The 16,954-nt window shown below is 41.1% G+C and overlaps 1 protein-coding gene across 1 annotated transcript in view; it reads right to left on the bottom strand.

Moving 5' to 3' along the window:
- Kat6b (lysine acetyltransferase 6B) overlaps positions 1–16,954 on the bottom strand; it is a 172,287-nt gene that overhangs the window by 36,139 nt on the left and 119,194 nt on the right. The window contains 8 exon segments of the mRNA XM_029469204.1: positions 606–767; positions 3,822–3,963; positions 6,277–6,392; positions 8,301–8,422; positions 9,364–10,292; positions 13,055–13,187; positions 15,802–15,883; positions 16,095–16,210. Of these exon segments, the coding sequence (XP_029325064.1) occupies positions 606–767; positions 3,822–3,963; positions 6,277–6,392; positions 8,301–8,422; positions 9,364–10,292; positions 13,055–13,187; positions 15,802–15,883; positions 16,095–16,210 (1,802 nt within the window).

Genomic DNA, 16,954 nt, shown 5'->3' with positions numbered 1-16,954 from the left:
TTTTTGTTTTAATTCCACTTATTCCTTGGTATGTGTGTGGGGTAGGAGGCGCAGGGCAGGGTAGGGGTGCACGTGGACAACTTCTGGGAGTCAGTTCTCTCCTACCGAGCAGGTCCTGGACGTTTCTCAGGAGCCATCTCAGCAGCCCGCACCAATGCTCTATCTAACACTGGATGCTGCTGAGCACGAGGGTAGGAAATGAGCAGAGAGGCTGAGGTCTTAAGTGCTCCACCACAGAAGCTTCATGTGCCAGCACTTAAAAGAAGAAAGAAGCTCAACATTTGGAAATCAAAGCTGCGAGGCAGTCTACAAGGCGGTAATGAAATGTCACATGGTCACTGTCAGCACGGCACAGGGTTCTTGGGGTCCTTTACACACTTCCTAGGCACCTTTTGTTGTTGTTTGTTTCTTGTCTTTGTCCTTTCAAACGAGCTTTAAACAAAAAGCTGAGGTTTTCAGAAACATGAGCCACTTACTCAAATTATTGTCATAAAAAAACAAAAACAAAAGAAAACAAAACAAAAAAAAACCCTGTTCAAAGACCTGAGCTCCACTAAAAACATTTGCAAGCAAGCGAGAGAAGGCCATGCTGGCTCGTGGTTTACCTTGGAGAAGTATCCAACCANATGACAGCCTTTTTCATCATTTTTTGTAAGGACATAAAAAAGGAATGGCTCAACATCATAATACAATGTTTTGTGGTCCAGGAAGAGCTTGGCTAACAAGCAAAGGTTTTGGCAATAAATTTTACTCATATTCCCATCAACCTGGAAAAAGAGAAACAGACAACATTATTTAACATAAAAGTATCAATCAGAATATAAACTTGCTTCTTCTGTATATCATTTTAAAAAGTATATAATTTTATTTCTAAATCCTACACTCTAAGATTAAAATACTCCATTAAACAAAGAAAGTGTTAACCAGGGAACAGCTGTTACTTGCAGAGTCAGAATCCCATCTTTCCTCTTGTTAAGGTAAATTCAAGACAGCTAACGTCTCCTCCTTAAGCTCGTTCAAGAAACAGCAACGTTAGCAAAGTCACTTTCACTTGCAATTTATTATGAGTTAAAATTTATCAGGCATGACCTCTTACTTTTAAATTGGAGCCAAGTAAATCTGAAAATTAAAGAAACAAAAATTTCATCATGCATGTCAAACTTTTGTTATTTTCAAAAGGACTTCAAATAAAAATAATATAAATGAACTGCCTGAGTTATTCTGATTCTTCAAAAGTGTGGATTAAACAGCAGAGGCATCCATTTTAGTTTTATCCCAAGTATCATTTTAATATAACTGGAGAAGATACAATCTCTGTGTTGGGAATAATTACAGAGAGAGTCAGGTGAATTTAAACCTACAGTAAGTATAATGATTATAGTCTACTTCTCTTCAAAATAAAAGACTCAAGCTGGGACACCAAGGCCTCCACAGGAGCTAAGGTACAGACACCAATGTCTTTGATCAAATGTAGTGACTTGCTGAAACAGAGAGCCAAACAGACCCCGAACTCTTCTTAGGGGAGTCAGGTTTTGCTAACCCGAGCTCTTTAACAATGAACTTGACCATTCCCAGGTCTCCTGTGGACCATACCGGTTCTTATACTGCACAAATTATTTTTAGATTTCATATAACTATTATTCTTGGACAGAGCCTTAGTCCCACACATAGCAACATAATCAAATACTGGCAACTGGCACTGAGGATACAATTCTCTCTTTAATTAAAGGAAGTTTTGATGTATTTGGAAGTATGGTCCTTTTGGAAACAGTGCTGTACACAAGAAATAATGGCGATGTACATCTGTGCATCAGAAACAGAAATGAAAACACTGAAACAATCTCTGATCAATCAGAAAAGATAAGAAAAGAGACAGGTACAGAAGAGACTCACACAACCGAAATCACAGATACAGTTTACTTCTTTCGAAGTCACAGAAAAGATCTAAAAGTTTCCTTTCCAAAGCTGATACCTTCAATCAAGATGCTAGAATAGGGCCTTAGGGTTTCCTCCGCACCCTCAGTGTAGGAATGAACTACACTCCTGGGCGACTTTCATCTTTGTGCTTTCAAACACATGTCTAACAAGACCGATTATCCTGCCCAGATGACTTCCTGATAGATTAGAGCGTCCACACACAGCCTTACTCATGATGATTTATTCAATAATTACTTAAGGCAAACAATGTGTTTTGCTGTCTGGGAAAAGATGAACAGTCGTTTCAATTTTCATTTGGTTGGAGGAAAAGCATCCAAGGCATGAGGAAAGGATCAAACAGTAAAGCTGGCACAAGGCAAAGGCTCCCTGAGACCAACTCTCTCCCTTGCCTTCTTGGGGCTGCTGGGGTGGCAGCCCGACAGCACATCAAGTGGGGTAACCTGTACTTGGTATCCTTCACACCAGGGGTACTCACTAGGAGCTGGTCCCCACCTCCCACCCTCTTTCTGCTCAGATATGTGGCTGTTGACCAGAGGCACTTTTGGTTGTCACGAATGGACAGGTAGCACCAGCAGCAGCAGCCAGGAGGTAGACGGCAGGATGCTGCTAAACACCTTAAAATGTACACTACAGTTCCTATGCAATATATTATTCAGCTTGAAATGCCAGTAGTACTCAGGCTGAGCCGCCTGTGCTTGGCCTTTAATAAGAAGTAATAGCGCAGCCTCACAAAGAATTCCACTTGCCCTTCAAGCTCACTAGAAAGAGCAGGAAGGTGCTTAAAAAACACCACAGCAGTAGGTACCTGACCAGTCTAGAGAGGGAAAACCCCTGTCTGAGAAGCCTCTTAGACACACGAGAAACTGATGACCTTCCCGTTATTACAATGGAGAGACACTGGAGGCCAGAGAAAAAGGCAACTGTGCAGCAGAATGATACACAGGAATGTGGGCACCTGGAAAGACAAACTCTAAAGGACACTGCTTTTCAGAAAAAGAAGACATCATGTCTGCTGTAGAAGGAAGGCTTGATCTGAGACCCTGAAGAGTAAACAACACACCAGGATGGTAACAAAGAGGACAATACAGCAAAGCACAGACATGTGCAGCTACAGTGAGGAGGATTAATGCCGAGAACGGACAGTGACCCTGTGAACAGACAGGACCACCAAAGGAGAGCCCGGAGTCCTCAGCATAGAACTGATCAGCTAAGCCAGATCCCGAGCCTGGCAGCAGAAGCCTGGCTAGCAATGAAAACAAAGCAAAGACTTTCTGCTACTACGTCTGCTCTGAAAACACAAAATATCTTCAAGAAACCTACAATGAGACCCAGGAACACAAGGGCTTCCTGTGAATAGCAAGGTTCTCTAGGGTAGCTGTCCACAGAGACAGGGGAAGAGTCCCAACATCTGCTGGGATCTCGCCCAGAGGATTTATCCACCCTGGCAAGAACTGGACAGAAGCACAGGTGTTTGTGTGCTAAGCAGATACGTACAGCTGCTCAATTCCCTGGAAGAGGGAGTACCTGCCAGACACTGGCTGGAGCTGCTAAACAAAGCTAATTCCTCCTGCCAAAGAACGTGGAATTTACAAAGCGCCAAGGAGACCACTAATTCACTGGTGCATACTGTGCTGTAGAAAGGGGTTTTAAAAAGCCCAAAAAAGTTGATGTGATGAAGTAAGAATTCTTCATCAGTCTAAATGGTTGCTTGATGTAGTTAGATAAATATTCCAAACCATGGAGCTATCTTAAAGAGCAGTGTGAATTCCAATGCTAAGATTGAATACACGCTGTGCTATCTATACGCAAACCATCCAAGCACACAGTCAACAGTTAGGAATATTAGGGTTCAAAAAGACCACGTTTTGTTTACACGTGCTTACCTCGAATACTGAAAGGTCTTTCCTTCGGTAAATCTCATTTGCTGGAGGATGAAACCATCCACACTTCTTTGAGTGTCTTAGCAAAATATTTTTACTCTTCATATATTTAAGACAGAATTCACACAGGTAAAGCTTTGGTAATCTGTCAAAGTTTAAAAATCAGAAAGTCTATCAGAGTGACTATACTGTTCAAGAGAGAAAAGCTAAACATTGTTCAATGTTTTCTAGACATAAAATGGCTATAAAATCTTTTGAAAACATTTTCAAACAGGGAAAAAGAAGCCAGGTATAGTGGCATATACCCTCGACCCCAACAGTCGGTATCAGAGGTGGGAGGGAAAGGTCTCTATGAGCTTTAGGCCAGCCTGGTCTACACATCTAATTCCAGACCAGCCAGAGCTACACAGTGAGAGCCTGTCTCACAAAACAAAACAAAACAAAACAAAACAAAACGGCAGGGGGCGGGGTGTGGAGAATCCAGTAATAAAGAAATATAAAGACCTTAAAATATTTTAAATAAAGCTTATAATAATGTGTTCTTATTTTACTCTGTGACCAACCACCAGGGTTTTCAGGCATGGCGTCATCACCTGAAAAATCTAGAATTCAGAATGCTATTCTTTAGTGTAACCAAGTATATTTTTAAAAATTCAGACTTAATGCTGTATTTTTTTAATAGTTTTAATGCAGACTGCTGTACCTAGAGTAATAAAATATTACCTAGAGTAATATTTTATTTATAAGTGAATTTATTATCTTTAAAATGATATGGATATCTATGAGGCAGAGGTCCTAAAGGTGGCTTTTCTTTCTGCCTCTGGATGAGGAAGCTATATAATGTAATAGTCTAAAGTAGTGGACGCAAGTCCGACAGTCAAAAGATTACATTTGTTTTCTACCAATTCCACTGCTGCTTTAATTCTTAAATTAAAAAGTGTTTTGGGTTTTTGTCTGCAGTGTTATATTCTTAACTTGGTTATCTGCACTCAGTGCTACAGAATTACTAAGCGCATGCTCTTTAATCTTCAGAAAGTAACAGTACTGTTTACATAGCATCAACAAAGGGCTGAGGTATGCTAACACACATTTTATAGACAGCCACTTCAGTGAGCCATCCGGCCATTAAATCTTTCTAGACACTTTAAGCTAGATGCACATATTACACAGATGTGTAAACTATGCACACACACATACGTTTGTGTACATACATGGTATCAAGTGTTAGGTAATATGTTATTTGTGAGGTAGACACAGTCCTCACTCTCCTATTGACCTCATTTTCATTCATGAAATCTCAGCTAAGCTGGTCTTCCACTGAGACTTAGAATCTTCCTCCTCCTCCTCCTCCTCCTCTTCTTCTTCTTCTTCAACAAAACCATTTTTTGAGATGTAATCTCACTTTGTAGTTTTGGTTGGGAGGGTAAAGCCCCAAGATTCTACTAATACCATGTGACTTGATGTGGGCATCAGAAGAAAAGAAATGTTGGGTGGTATAGTTGGTTGCTAAGACACTCTAATCTTAGTTCAAGAAAAGCAGGAAACTGACAACAATTTCTGTTATTTTAAGAATGTTGGCTGTAAATGGCTTTAAGTGATTTGGGAAGGGTCTCTGAAAGTTACCTGCCACCTACTACTTCCTCCTACTTTTTCTATTTTGCTTAATTTCTGGGAGAAGAACCATGAAAAAACAAGGGGTGAGAAATTATTGATAAAACCTACATCCTTAACTACAAGAAAGCCAGTGTAGGGACTATATCAAGCACCTCTAAGCGATTGTTTTTTCTGATTTGTTCTATATAAAACCAGCAATTGTCCTACTAACCAAACAAAACCAGAATGGCCTCAAAAGTCAAAGAAAAGTTTATTTATTTCCGTTTTTTGTTTGTTTGTTTTTTTCTGGAGACAAGAGTTTTTTTGTGTAGTCCTGGCTGTTCTGGAACTAGATCTGTAGACCTGGCTAGCCTTGAACTCAGAGATCTGCCTGCCTCTGCCTCCTTGAGTGCTGGGATTAAAGGTGAGTGCCACTACCTCCTGGCTCAAAGAGAAATTTACAATACCCGTGGTTCTTAAGAGTTAAGGAATATCCACAAACAGTACAAACACACCACAAAAGTAAGCTGATGGCAAAGACTTCTGACTGACTACCAAAATTTATGTTTGTTTATTCACTCACTCACTATGTTTTGGAGACAAGTTCATGGCTATCAACAGAATATATACTGAAAAAATGGCCTTCAACCTCTGACCTTCCTGCCTCAACTCATGCATAGGTGCTCACACCATGCCCTGTTTGTTTTCCGTGGGGCGTGGTGATGGAAGCCAAGCATACTCAGCAAGCGCTCTCCCAGCTGAGCAGCATCCCTGAACCCAAGTGTACTTCTTCTCAAAGCATTTCACTCCTGCTGTAGAACAGAGCTCCCACACAGCCCACACAGCCGCCAGGCTCCGCCCCTACCTTGCATATTCCTGTGGGTAAGGCGAGGAGTACCAGGTTTGGATCTCGTATTTCCCGAACTCTATTACTGAGGGGTAGTGACCACAGTCTTCCACTCCACTTTCACACTCTATTTTCTGATAAACAACAACAGCAACAAATCATGATAAAATACAAACTCCAAGAAAAGAGAGTATTTCATTTACATGGTTTCTTCTTTTTCATTTGAAGCTACCCAAACATGCCATTGATCTTAATTAATTTTTATATTGTTAAGACAGAAAACATTAAGCACCTTTGTACATAATTTGTATGCATGAAAATAATATCCAACAAACATGACAAATGGGTAATAAGTGTGTGATGCAAGTAAATCCCAAAGTCTATAGACCTGGGTATAACAACAAACTGCCATGCAACCGAGATGCAATTAGGAGATGGCACAGCTGCTGCTCCATCCCTTGCCGGTCCCTGCTCCGACAGGAAGCTGTATGCCAGCTCCTGCGAGTGATCACGTGTGACGTGGAGAAGCCCGGTTACTTCTCCTGCTGCATGAGATGAGGCTGTGCAGTCACTGCGGCGGCCTCAGTGTCTACCATACTGTCTGGCAGATCTGAAAGGACATACATCTTGAACACAACCACAACCCCTAGCTTTGGAGCTGGCAAGATGGCTTAGGTGAGGTGTTTGCTGCCAAGATGGATAACCTGGTCTCTAGAACCCAGATGAAAGAATTCCTGTAAACTGTCCTCTGACCTCCATGCCTGTACCAAGGCACTGGTATGCAGGCCCCATCTCCCCTGACAAAGAGATTAATGCAATTTAAAAAAATAAGCTTTGTTATGTTATAAAGGGCTTTAGGGTTGCATTATCATTCAAATAGTGACTATTGTCCCTTACTTTTCTGTAGGAATATCCTCACTCCATGCACATAGAAAAATGTTCAAGAGAGAAATCTGACATTTGCTATAGCTGCAGAACAAACACAAAGTGTCCGTCACGGGCAGAATAAGGAATGACAATCCATAATCCACACTAGTTCTTCAGCACAACTAGGTGCTGCTAAAAACAAAGCTAGAAACCCAGGCAGACAGGGTGACCAAAAGGGATAGAGGGGGATTGCTGGCCACAGGCCACTTCCTGTCTACTGATGGTAAGACAGTGTGATTATTTGTAAGCCTTTGAGACGCCTATAGCCTTACTTCTTCATGTCTGCTGACAGTAATCCAAGTGGACCTGACATGGTATGCGGAACCATTTAGAGAAATTACTAGACAGTAAAAATGAAGATGACTTCAATTGATTATAAAAGACAACAGTGCGCTCATCAATGCCAGAAAGCTAAAAATGGACACATTTTCATATGGCTGGCCATCTGCGTCAGGACCATTGGTAAACTGAGAAGGGACGTGCTTTTTGGTTATAATTTGAAATTGTTATTTTCCAAATGTGGACAAAAATTATTAGAAACCTTTTTAGAAGCTTTATCTTATTCTTTATTCTGTGTTTGAGAGAATGCATGCTTGTGTGGACCTCAGAGGACAACTTTTGGGAGCTGGCTCTCTCCACCACGCCTGTGGGGGTTTGAACTCGGCTGTCAGGTTTGCAAAGCAAATGCCTTTACCCACAAAGCCATCTTACTGCCATTACTACTATTTTTTTGGTTTTTCTCTATGTAGCCCTGGCTGTCCTGAAATTCAATCTGTAGACCAGGCTGGCCTTGAATTCAGATAGAGGCCTGTGCCTGTCTCTGGAATGTTGGGATTAAAGACGTGTGCCACCACAGCCAGTTAATTATTATTCTATAATTATTGTTCTATCTGTATAACTAGTACTGCTTTGGCCTGTTTTTGTGAGATCAGTCAAGTCTCCTATTTTGAAGAGATAATCTACATTTATTGCTATAGCTAAAAAACCAAAAACAAACAAACAAATAAACAAAAACCCGCATGAGCATTAAAGAGCCACAAAGGACTCTACAGCCTCACTGCAAAGGTTAGAAGTCCCACAAATCTCATTACTGCTGTGTTGGGTCTGGGCCTTACCTCCCACGACAGTTCCTGGGCCTGCTTAAAAACGTCCAGGTCCTCCTCAGTCACGAGCTCCTTGTTTCCCACCAGACTTACATCTGCACTTTCTTGTTTGATGCTTATTTTAATATCAGTATCTGTCATTTGAAACCAGCAGAAAGGGTGTTCAGTGATTTGAAGCATGGTGACCAGTGCACATTACCAACAACAGTACCAAATCAGCACAGTGGGCAATGGGATCTCTTTTTGCATTGAGTGGTATAAGCTTATATAGCTAACCCTGCTCACAGATCCAGCAGTAACTCTTTCCCTACTACATACATCACTGTCATCTTCCTATAACAAATACGAGGGAAAGTAGGAACAATACAAAGCAAAACACATTCTTCAACCAAGATAAGAAGTGACGTCTAGTTACAACATTACCATCATTAGTTTTGAGCTCACAAAATCTACCTATTTCTCCAAATGACATATTTTGGCTTTTTGTTGGATAAAGGGTAACAAATGTAATGGGCCAACTTGTTCACTGAACTTTTGAAATTGGTCTCCTTCCTAAGGTGAATGGGTAAACATGCAAACACACCCAAATTCAATGCACACTCTAGCACAGATCAGGCTCTGCTGAGACGGACGCAGGATGAACTTTGCCATGAGAAAGCAATGGAGCAGAGGGAGAGGCAGAGCTGAAACCTGGCTGGAAGCATTGCCAGCACACAACAAGGCAGCACTGGCTACGAGAGGCGGCACGCACAGGAGAGAGCACGGCAGAAGCGTGGTGGTGGCTACTCATGCGGACTACAAAGCCGGGAGCAACGCTATGAAGGTATCTGGAGGGGAAGTGCCTAGTGCCACTACGAATGGAAATAAATTAATAGGAGGCTGGAGATATTAGTTGGAAAAACACATTTTGGAGGTTTAGACAGAATTAGAAAAAGGTCAAAGTCTCACTGCATGTGTGTCAAAGTGAGGAGCAGAGAGAGTGAGCCAGAGCCTATGTCGCGAGCTGGTTTCCTGGCTCTCTGGGGTTGGGGGAGGGCGGGCAGAGGTCGGGCTGGAGCTTTCACCTTTTGCTTACCATTATCCTGATCAGGGTTAATCCTTCCGTCTGCCAAGCTCCCCTTCCCTGGTGACGGGGTCCCCATCTGAGGGGTCACTTTATATTTTAATCTGCCTAGCATCCTGTGCTTTTTAAGAAAAGTTGTTCGCTTGAAGTGAGCAATGGCTTTAAAAATATGTCCTCTAGTCATCCCCCAGCTACAGGAGGAGCGAGAGAGAAACCTGCTCCTAAAATCTCGTTTTCCAAAGAAACGGGCTTTAGCCTTTGCCGTGGAAGAGAATTCAGTTTTACGACGCATGCGTTTGGGTGGTGCATAGCTTGGGTGTCCCTTTTTTCGAGACTGTCCCTGAGTGGTATAGATATGAGAAAGTCCATCAAAGAGAGCCTTCAGCTGGCTGTTGTTAGTAAGACTGCTAAAGGAGGGCTCACTGGACTGGCTGGAAGAGCTCTGGGTAGAGGTAGAAGAGGTGGAAGAGCTGGACTTTTGTGAACTGGGGCTCTGACCAGAGATGGGGGTAGGGGGCGGAAGTGCAGAAGGTGCAGGTTTTAGCTTTTGTGTGGTACCTGTAGCCAACACATGAGAAGTGCATGACTGTTTCTGAGAGACCTTTTTCCTTGGACGATAGTGCTTTGAAAAGTCTATTATTTCACCTCGGGATCTGCGACCATCAGGTGATGGTGTAAAAAACTTAGTAAGGCCATCAATGAGCCCTTTGGTTTTCTTGTTAACTTTAAGTGTAGAGGCAGAAATGTAGGTGGAGGAGGTGGTGGTTTTGGTGGTGGCACCAGGCCGGGTGGGGTCTGTAACAGCCAATCTGCTGCTTGAGTCCTTCCCAGACGCAGCATGACCAGATGAAGGTGTGGTACAGACTTTAGTCTTTTGACCCCTACCAGGTGACCCCCTTCCTGTGAATGCACTCATGGATACTTCATCACTGGTTACAGACCTAGGCAAGAATTTAGAGAATAGTATCAGCATTAAATAACAGAACTATAAAGGCATCTAATAACAAATCTATAGAAACTAGATGCATAGTCAATGTACTTGAACTTGAGAAGATTCACTGCAACTTTAAGACTGGGTTTCTGTGGGTGCCACCACCTATGTGTTTCTTGGCTGGAAAATAGATTCTATTTGTGTGTCAGGCTCCTACCAGGGCCTGTCAACAGGTACTAAGAGAATCCACATGGACTCAAGGACAGTACAAGGAAGAAGAATTTTGCAGATACTAAAAACACCCAATGCTTTTGGTATAATTAAACCAAAAATAAGTAATCCCCAGTGTTGTTACAAGTAATTATGATTTCCTGAAATGTCCTCTCAGAAGCCTCAGAGGAAGTAGGTATCCAGAGTAGAAGGATATACTCATTTCTAGGTAGAAGTAATTTCTCACTTAGTTTGAAAAACTACAGCAGTACAATTTGGGTATGTCTATAAATTTGTACTGAAAAATAAAATAAAGGTTTACTCTTCTAGTTTATGCTTAGCATGATAAACAGCCAATAATACTAGGATAAAAGACAATTACAGCATAAAATATTGCTGAAAAAAGGACAATTGCAAAAAAAAAAAAAAAAACAGAAAAACAAAAACAAAAAAACTGAAGAAATGATTCAAGAGAAGCTGCAGCAGGTCGGACATGGAGTGGGAAGTCTGGCGGGGAAGCAGCACATTTACCATGGTCATTACCAGACACTTGGCCCAAGGACCCTGCCTCCTACTGGGACTGACATCGCACTTTGTGGGATGTTGGGTTCTGGCCACACTGCTGTAGGAGGTCACTCCACAAACACAGCTGCCCACGGGAACAGGACTGGCCGCCTGCACCACCCTTGGGCAGGCTTGGGAAACTACCCACTTTGCAGGAGGGATTTAGGCAACAGAACCATTTGCATATGATCATGACAATGCTGAGGCTCAAAGTTCCTCATTTAGCTGAAAGCTAATGGAGAAATGGAAGCCTGAGAATGGTATGATAACAAATTACCAGAACACCTTAAATAATTACAAATCGACCACGTTTTAGTGCCTATCTTGTACACAAAGATTTAATGAACCAATTTCTGTAAGGTTCATCTGAGGTGGCTCAACTGCCAGGAACTTCACCTGGCACCACTATTTCAGCCACATCAGGTGAACACTGGAGATCTCTGGGGTCACTAGAAGACACAGTGAGGGTTAGCGACAAACAACTCATCCAGGCTAAAATGTCTGCGTTATAAAGCTGCATCTGGACTGGATCTGGAGTAGATTGGCCAGAAAGGATAATAGGCTTATAAAGCATGTGAAAGAAAATCTCCCCAGACTGTCTTAAAAATTCCTGAGCTCAAAGGACAATTCTGGACAAATGAGAAGTTAGGATCCGTGCCAGGTACAATTTTCAGCTGTGTCCTTTGTTTAGAAAGTTTATATTCTAATTTGGATTTTATAAACAGACCTTGAGGATACGGTCCCTTTTCAAGAACAATGCCTACATGGGAAAAATGAGAGAGAAAAAAAAACATAATTTCTACTTCAAATGACACTAAAATAAAAAAATTTATTCATAAATGTTTTATATTTGTTTCTAGAAATTAACAACCAAAAATCCATTTTAAAATGTCTACCATTCCAGTTAAAGGGCTTTCGTTAAATTTTACTAAAAAAAAAAACAAAAACAAAAACAACAACAATAACAAAAAAAAACCCTCTGGGAAGGGGCTTATACTTTCTACTTCTCCTTTGGAAGATGAAGCGCAGACGAGCTTCAGTACAGTGAACCTCTTAAGGTGAAAGAAGGGGGAAAAGAGATACAAGGAGGAGTCACAGTAGGTTTTCAAGGCGGGTAGAATATCTTCTTGTATATAAAGCACAGGGCCTCTGTCCTTAAGCCCCCAAGACAGCCTGAGCTGTCCAGTAACTCACTCTGTAGACCAAGATGGCCTAAAACTCTTTGCCTCTCACATGCTGGGGTAAAAGGCCTGCACTACCACGCTCAGCCCTGTGTATGTGCTTCTTAATACTGACAGCTGAATCTATATTCTATAGAGGTTAAAAAAATGCATTCTCTTCATCTTTTTTTCAACTAAATTTAATGACAATTAGACAACAGAAAGAAGTTGGAAATGGGACTATCATAGCAGACTTGGGGGTTACTGCAAAATATTTTATCTGCACCTGCCGAATGGACCCATCTAACTTTTTACAGGACAATAATTTATAGATTTCTCAGAAGCTACTATTTTGGAGAAGAAATCTTAAAAAAAAAAAAAAAAAAAAAAAAGTGGTAATATTACATTAGCATCAGAAGGGCGATTTTTTTTTTAAATGCTATTTGGAATGATAATAAAACTCTCTAAAGACATGAACAAAATACTTTTTGGTTTAAAAAAAATTCTGTGAAAATATTTATAAAATTAAGCTGTTTTAATGCTCAGCCAATAAAAAAGGCTGAGAAAGTTTGCAGTTCTTACAACACTTCCATCTTTGCTGCTTGAAACATGTCACTCGGTATCAAAGCTACTGCCAAGAGAAGACCCCAAAATACCAAGTGTAGTTACAAATGCTATTTTTTGAGGGGAAAATCCCACAGCTTATGCAAAAGGAAAATACTTATTGAATTTAGAAAAATTATGCTAAAAAAATCTGACAAAATTCGAGGGGATTACAATTACCTACATTTTTTAAAGCACAACATAAAAGATTTCTTTTAATAAGATCTCAACCTACAACAATCGTTGCTTTAATTTATTTTTCGGTCGTCCAATGGGTTTTGCATATCGCCGTTTTATTTGTGCAGCTTTCTCATGAAGTAGTTTTCTTCCCTTTTTCTTTGGTCTGCAGACTTGGCAAATCCACATCCCTGAATTAATATATATATGAAAAAAAAATTTAATGTTTCACTTAAGTTGAAGATATTAAATATAAACCTGTAGTTGTAATCTGACCAAGGACGCCTGTATGCAGCTCTTTCTCTAGAAAAGTGGGTCACTCCCTGTTGCTCTCTTTAGAAAAGACACTGCTGAAGGTCAAAGACGCCAGGTCAAGGTGTTGAGAGCAGAGGCTGGACCTGGCTTACCACTCTTCCCTGAAGCTGTCCCCATTACACCACCCACCACCCCATACTCACCCAGGGAAACCTGTGTGTGTGTGTGGGTATGTGTGTCTGTGAATGTCTGTCTGCCTGTCTGTCTGTGTGTAAATGAATGCCATGTGTACGTGCTCACTAAGGTCAGAGAAGGCACTGGATCCCCTGGAACTGTTATATGCAGTTGCACACTGCCTGGTCTTCTGGGAAAACAGCATATGTTCCAAACCACAGAGCCATCTCTCCAGCCCAAGCCATAAGCTATTTATCTTTTATTTCTTTCTAATCACTTGGGAGAAAGTTTTTAAGTCAATCAATCAGACTTTTGAACTTTCATAGGAGAAAAAAAAATTGTTTGTTTTATCAATCGCTTTTGGAAATTTCCAACACTAAAATGGTTATGAGTTTAAGTATTTTAAAATTAAAACTTAATTTTAGGTCTCTGGCACTATAATAATTGAAATTACATGTCTAGCATATTAAAAAAACAAAAGATGTGACTATTATAGACAAGTTTAGTAGACCAAAAAGCTCCAATTCAAATCAGTGAGTGGGGAAGTGAGGAAACAATTCGCTGAACTCCCTGCAAGGAGAAGAAGAGCTCCTTCCTATTCTTCACGAGAACAGTTCAGTCCTCTCCCTTCCCCTCTGCATTAGAGAAGGTCTCAAGTGGCCCAGGCTGGACTTGAACTCTAGACCCTCCTGCCTCAGTCTCCCAAGTGCTGGGATCATAGGTGTGAGTTACCACAACCTGTTACAAAAAGTTTATACACTAACCAGAAAAGAAGTTAAAAATGATAACTCATTGCACAAACATCTCTCTACTAAAATGTAATTTCCATGAGGTGGGGATAGAAATCACATAAACTAAGGCAAACAATCCTACGTGAAAAATAAAATGTGGCAAACACCAGGAATCTAAACTGATTAATATTTCTGTAAAGCTGAAGGTGTAAGTACTTGAACCTCAATGGAAAAATGATTAAAGTATAAAACAGTATTCACAATGATGCGAATCGATAATCAAATACAGAAGTTCGGTCTCCTCAACTAAAAAACGGGAAAAGAAGTCATGATTTTTTTTCCTTAGTATCAAACTGATTTAAAATATTAAGACTATAGTTTTATCAAATCAGATATTACTACTCATATGATGAAAATTATTTTAAAGATGTTAAAAGGTAAAAGGAAGTATGTCTTTGGCTCAGTGGCTCTATTAGCTTTGTCATGAGGATAATTCCTCATACACTGGTGGTCAGTATAAAAACTGACAGCCTTGCAAGTAAGTGGCCTCTAATTAGAGAAAGAATTCCTCTCTACGGATTTATCTTCAGGTGTAAGGGAAACACTTGAAGTATCTACTGTAGAGAATTGGTTAATTAAATCAATTATGGTTCATTTATACATGAGGCTGCAAAATCAAATACCTTCAGGAAGCACCTCGACTGCATGTGACTAAAGCAAATTAGAACACGTGACAATAGGGAGCAGTGACAGGGTGACAAATCAAAGCATGCATGCCCCATTGAGACAACTCAAGGTAAAATTGAAAAGTATCGTGCCAACAAAGCTTATTCATGGCCCACAAGCAGTTCTGGAAGCCCTGCTCCGTGTTATGGTGCTCAACATGACTTGTGTAAAATCATGTTTAGGAGGGCGAGCAATGATATGAGGATGCTTACCATCTCTTATTGAGGAAAACTCAAGGTTACACACACATTTGCAGAACGGTCCCTTGAAAAGGGCGTGTAGAAGCAGGAACCTATTGGTAACTGTTTGTCCCCTCACCCGCCTTTATATTTCTCTTATGTTTGTATTCTCTATACCTTCTACAATGTCAATATATACATACTATTAATAAAAGGGCAAGCTCATTTTTAAATGTTTAACATATTGCAAACATGAGGGCAGGTACATGGCTGACTCACACAAATAAACAGAGAAGAAAACTCCATATTACACCAGATACAGAGAATTCCCATGTTCATGCATTTAAACATCAACCAACAGCCAAACCCTGCTGGCTTCCTGGTTTAGTACTCTGAAGTCATCACTGTCATCATGAATTTTATAAATATGCAATTCACTTCCTTTACTGGATAATACAGACAGGGTTATACACTCCTGACAAGAGAATCCTCTTCCTCCCAAGGTCTGAATTTTTGTGTTGTTACCCTAACCAAATGACTTTACAATACTCTTCTATTGAAACCTGCAACAACATGGGGTGGGAGTGGGATCTCCAGACATCACAAGCAGGTTAGCAGGCAAGGACTTTGCTTGTTTGCTTCACAGTGCTGGGAATTCCACCAGGCCTCACACAGCTAGGCACGTGCTCTACCATGCACCTGCACTCCCAGCTCATTTTTAATATGGTTGGAAAGTTCACCTTTTGGCATTCTGGAAAGTGGTGGGTCACAGCACTCCATATGGAATCCTCTATCACAGGAATCACAAAAAAGCATATTATCCTGTAATACAACAGATTAGAGACTAGTTGAGACTAAGACCAGTTGAAGAACATCAACACCCAAGTTACCAGGTTAACTGAGATGTAATAAAGGAGCCATAGTTTCCCAGTGTGGTGCGCCAGTACCAATGTTTAAACACTGCAACAGTGTGTTGGAGGAAGAGCCCCCCTCCATCACCGCCCTGGCGCTGGGATGTGAGGCGCGTACTCACTGCATTTTTGCCCTGGACTCGACATGCGCTGCACGTCTTGCACTCGATGCACTGCCACCTCAAGGCCTTCACATTTGCGGTTAACTCAGGACAAAACTTCAGACAGGATGGGTGTCCTGCAATACAAAGCAATTACTCTGTCAATAAATAGTGCCTTAGTTTAATAGAACTCTCATTGCCTTCATTCAATGGATGCCACTGATGCCGACCAGTGAGCCTTAGGAACTCAAGAACAAAACTGGCTTTAGCTGTACGGGCTTACTTTCTCTTCTTTGTCTCTGACTTCTTTCCCTGCATATATGAAGTGACTGTAGAGACTTTCCCTGAGATATAAACCCTGAACTTTATCCCAGTTTCAACTATCAGTCTTATAGGACAGAGAGAGAGGGGGGGGGGGGAAGAGGAGGGGGAGGAGGAGGAGGGGGGGGAAGTAGCAGCAGTAGAAGCAGCAGCAGCAGTGGCCTGGCCTCCACGCGCCCACAGCCATTGAGGATGCTGTGCTGGATGTTGGTAACCAGGTCCAAACAACTGGCCTCTGTGTGGTGAACTCATATAAAATAACAGAAAAGATGGCTAAACAAGAAACTGGTCAAGCTCAGTATGGTGGTGATGCACACCTGTAATAACATGATTCAGGGGTCTGTACAAAGCAAGATCCCGCCTTAACAAAGAGCTGAGACTGTTTGGAATGCTACAACTCCAAGTGGGTTGATGAACTCACTCATTACATAGTACACAAAGAACATTTACTCCTAGGACAGACGAAGAACATCCCACTGCCCGGGTCACTGAGTTTCAATTCTTTTTTTTTTTTTTTTTTTTTTATATTTATATAATGATAAATGACAATATTAAAGGAA

The sequence above is a fragment of the Mus caroli genome, chromosome 14 (assembly GCF_900094665.2).
Source record: "Mus caroli chromosome 14, CAROLI_EIJ_v1.1, whole genome shotgun sequence".
Taxonomy (NCBI): Eukaryota; Metazoa; Chordata; class Mammalia; order Rodentia; family Muridae; genus Mus; species Mus caroli.
This window is presented reverse-complemented; position numbering and strand designations above follow the sequence as displayed.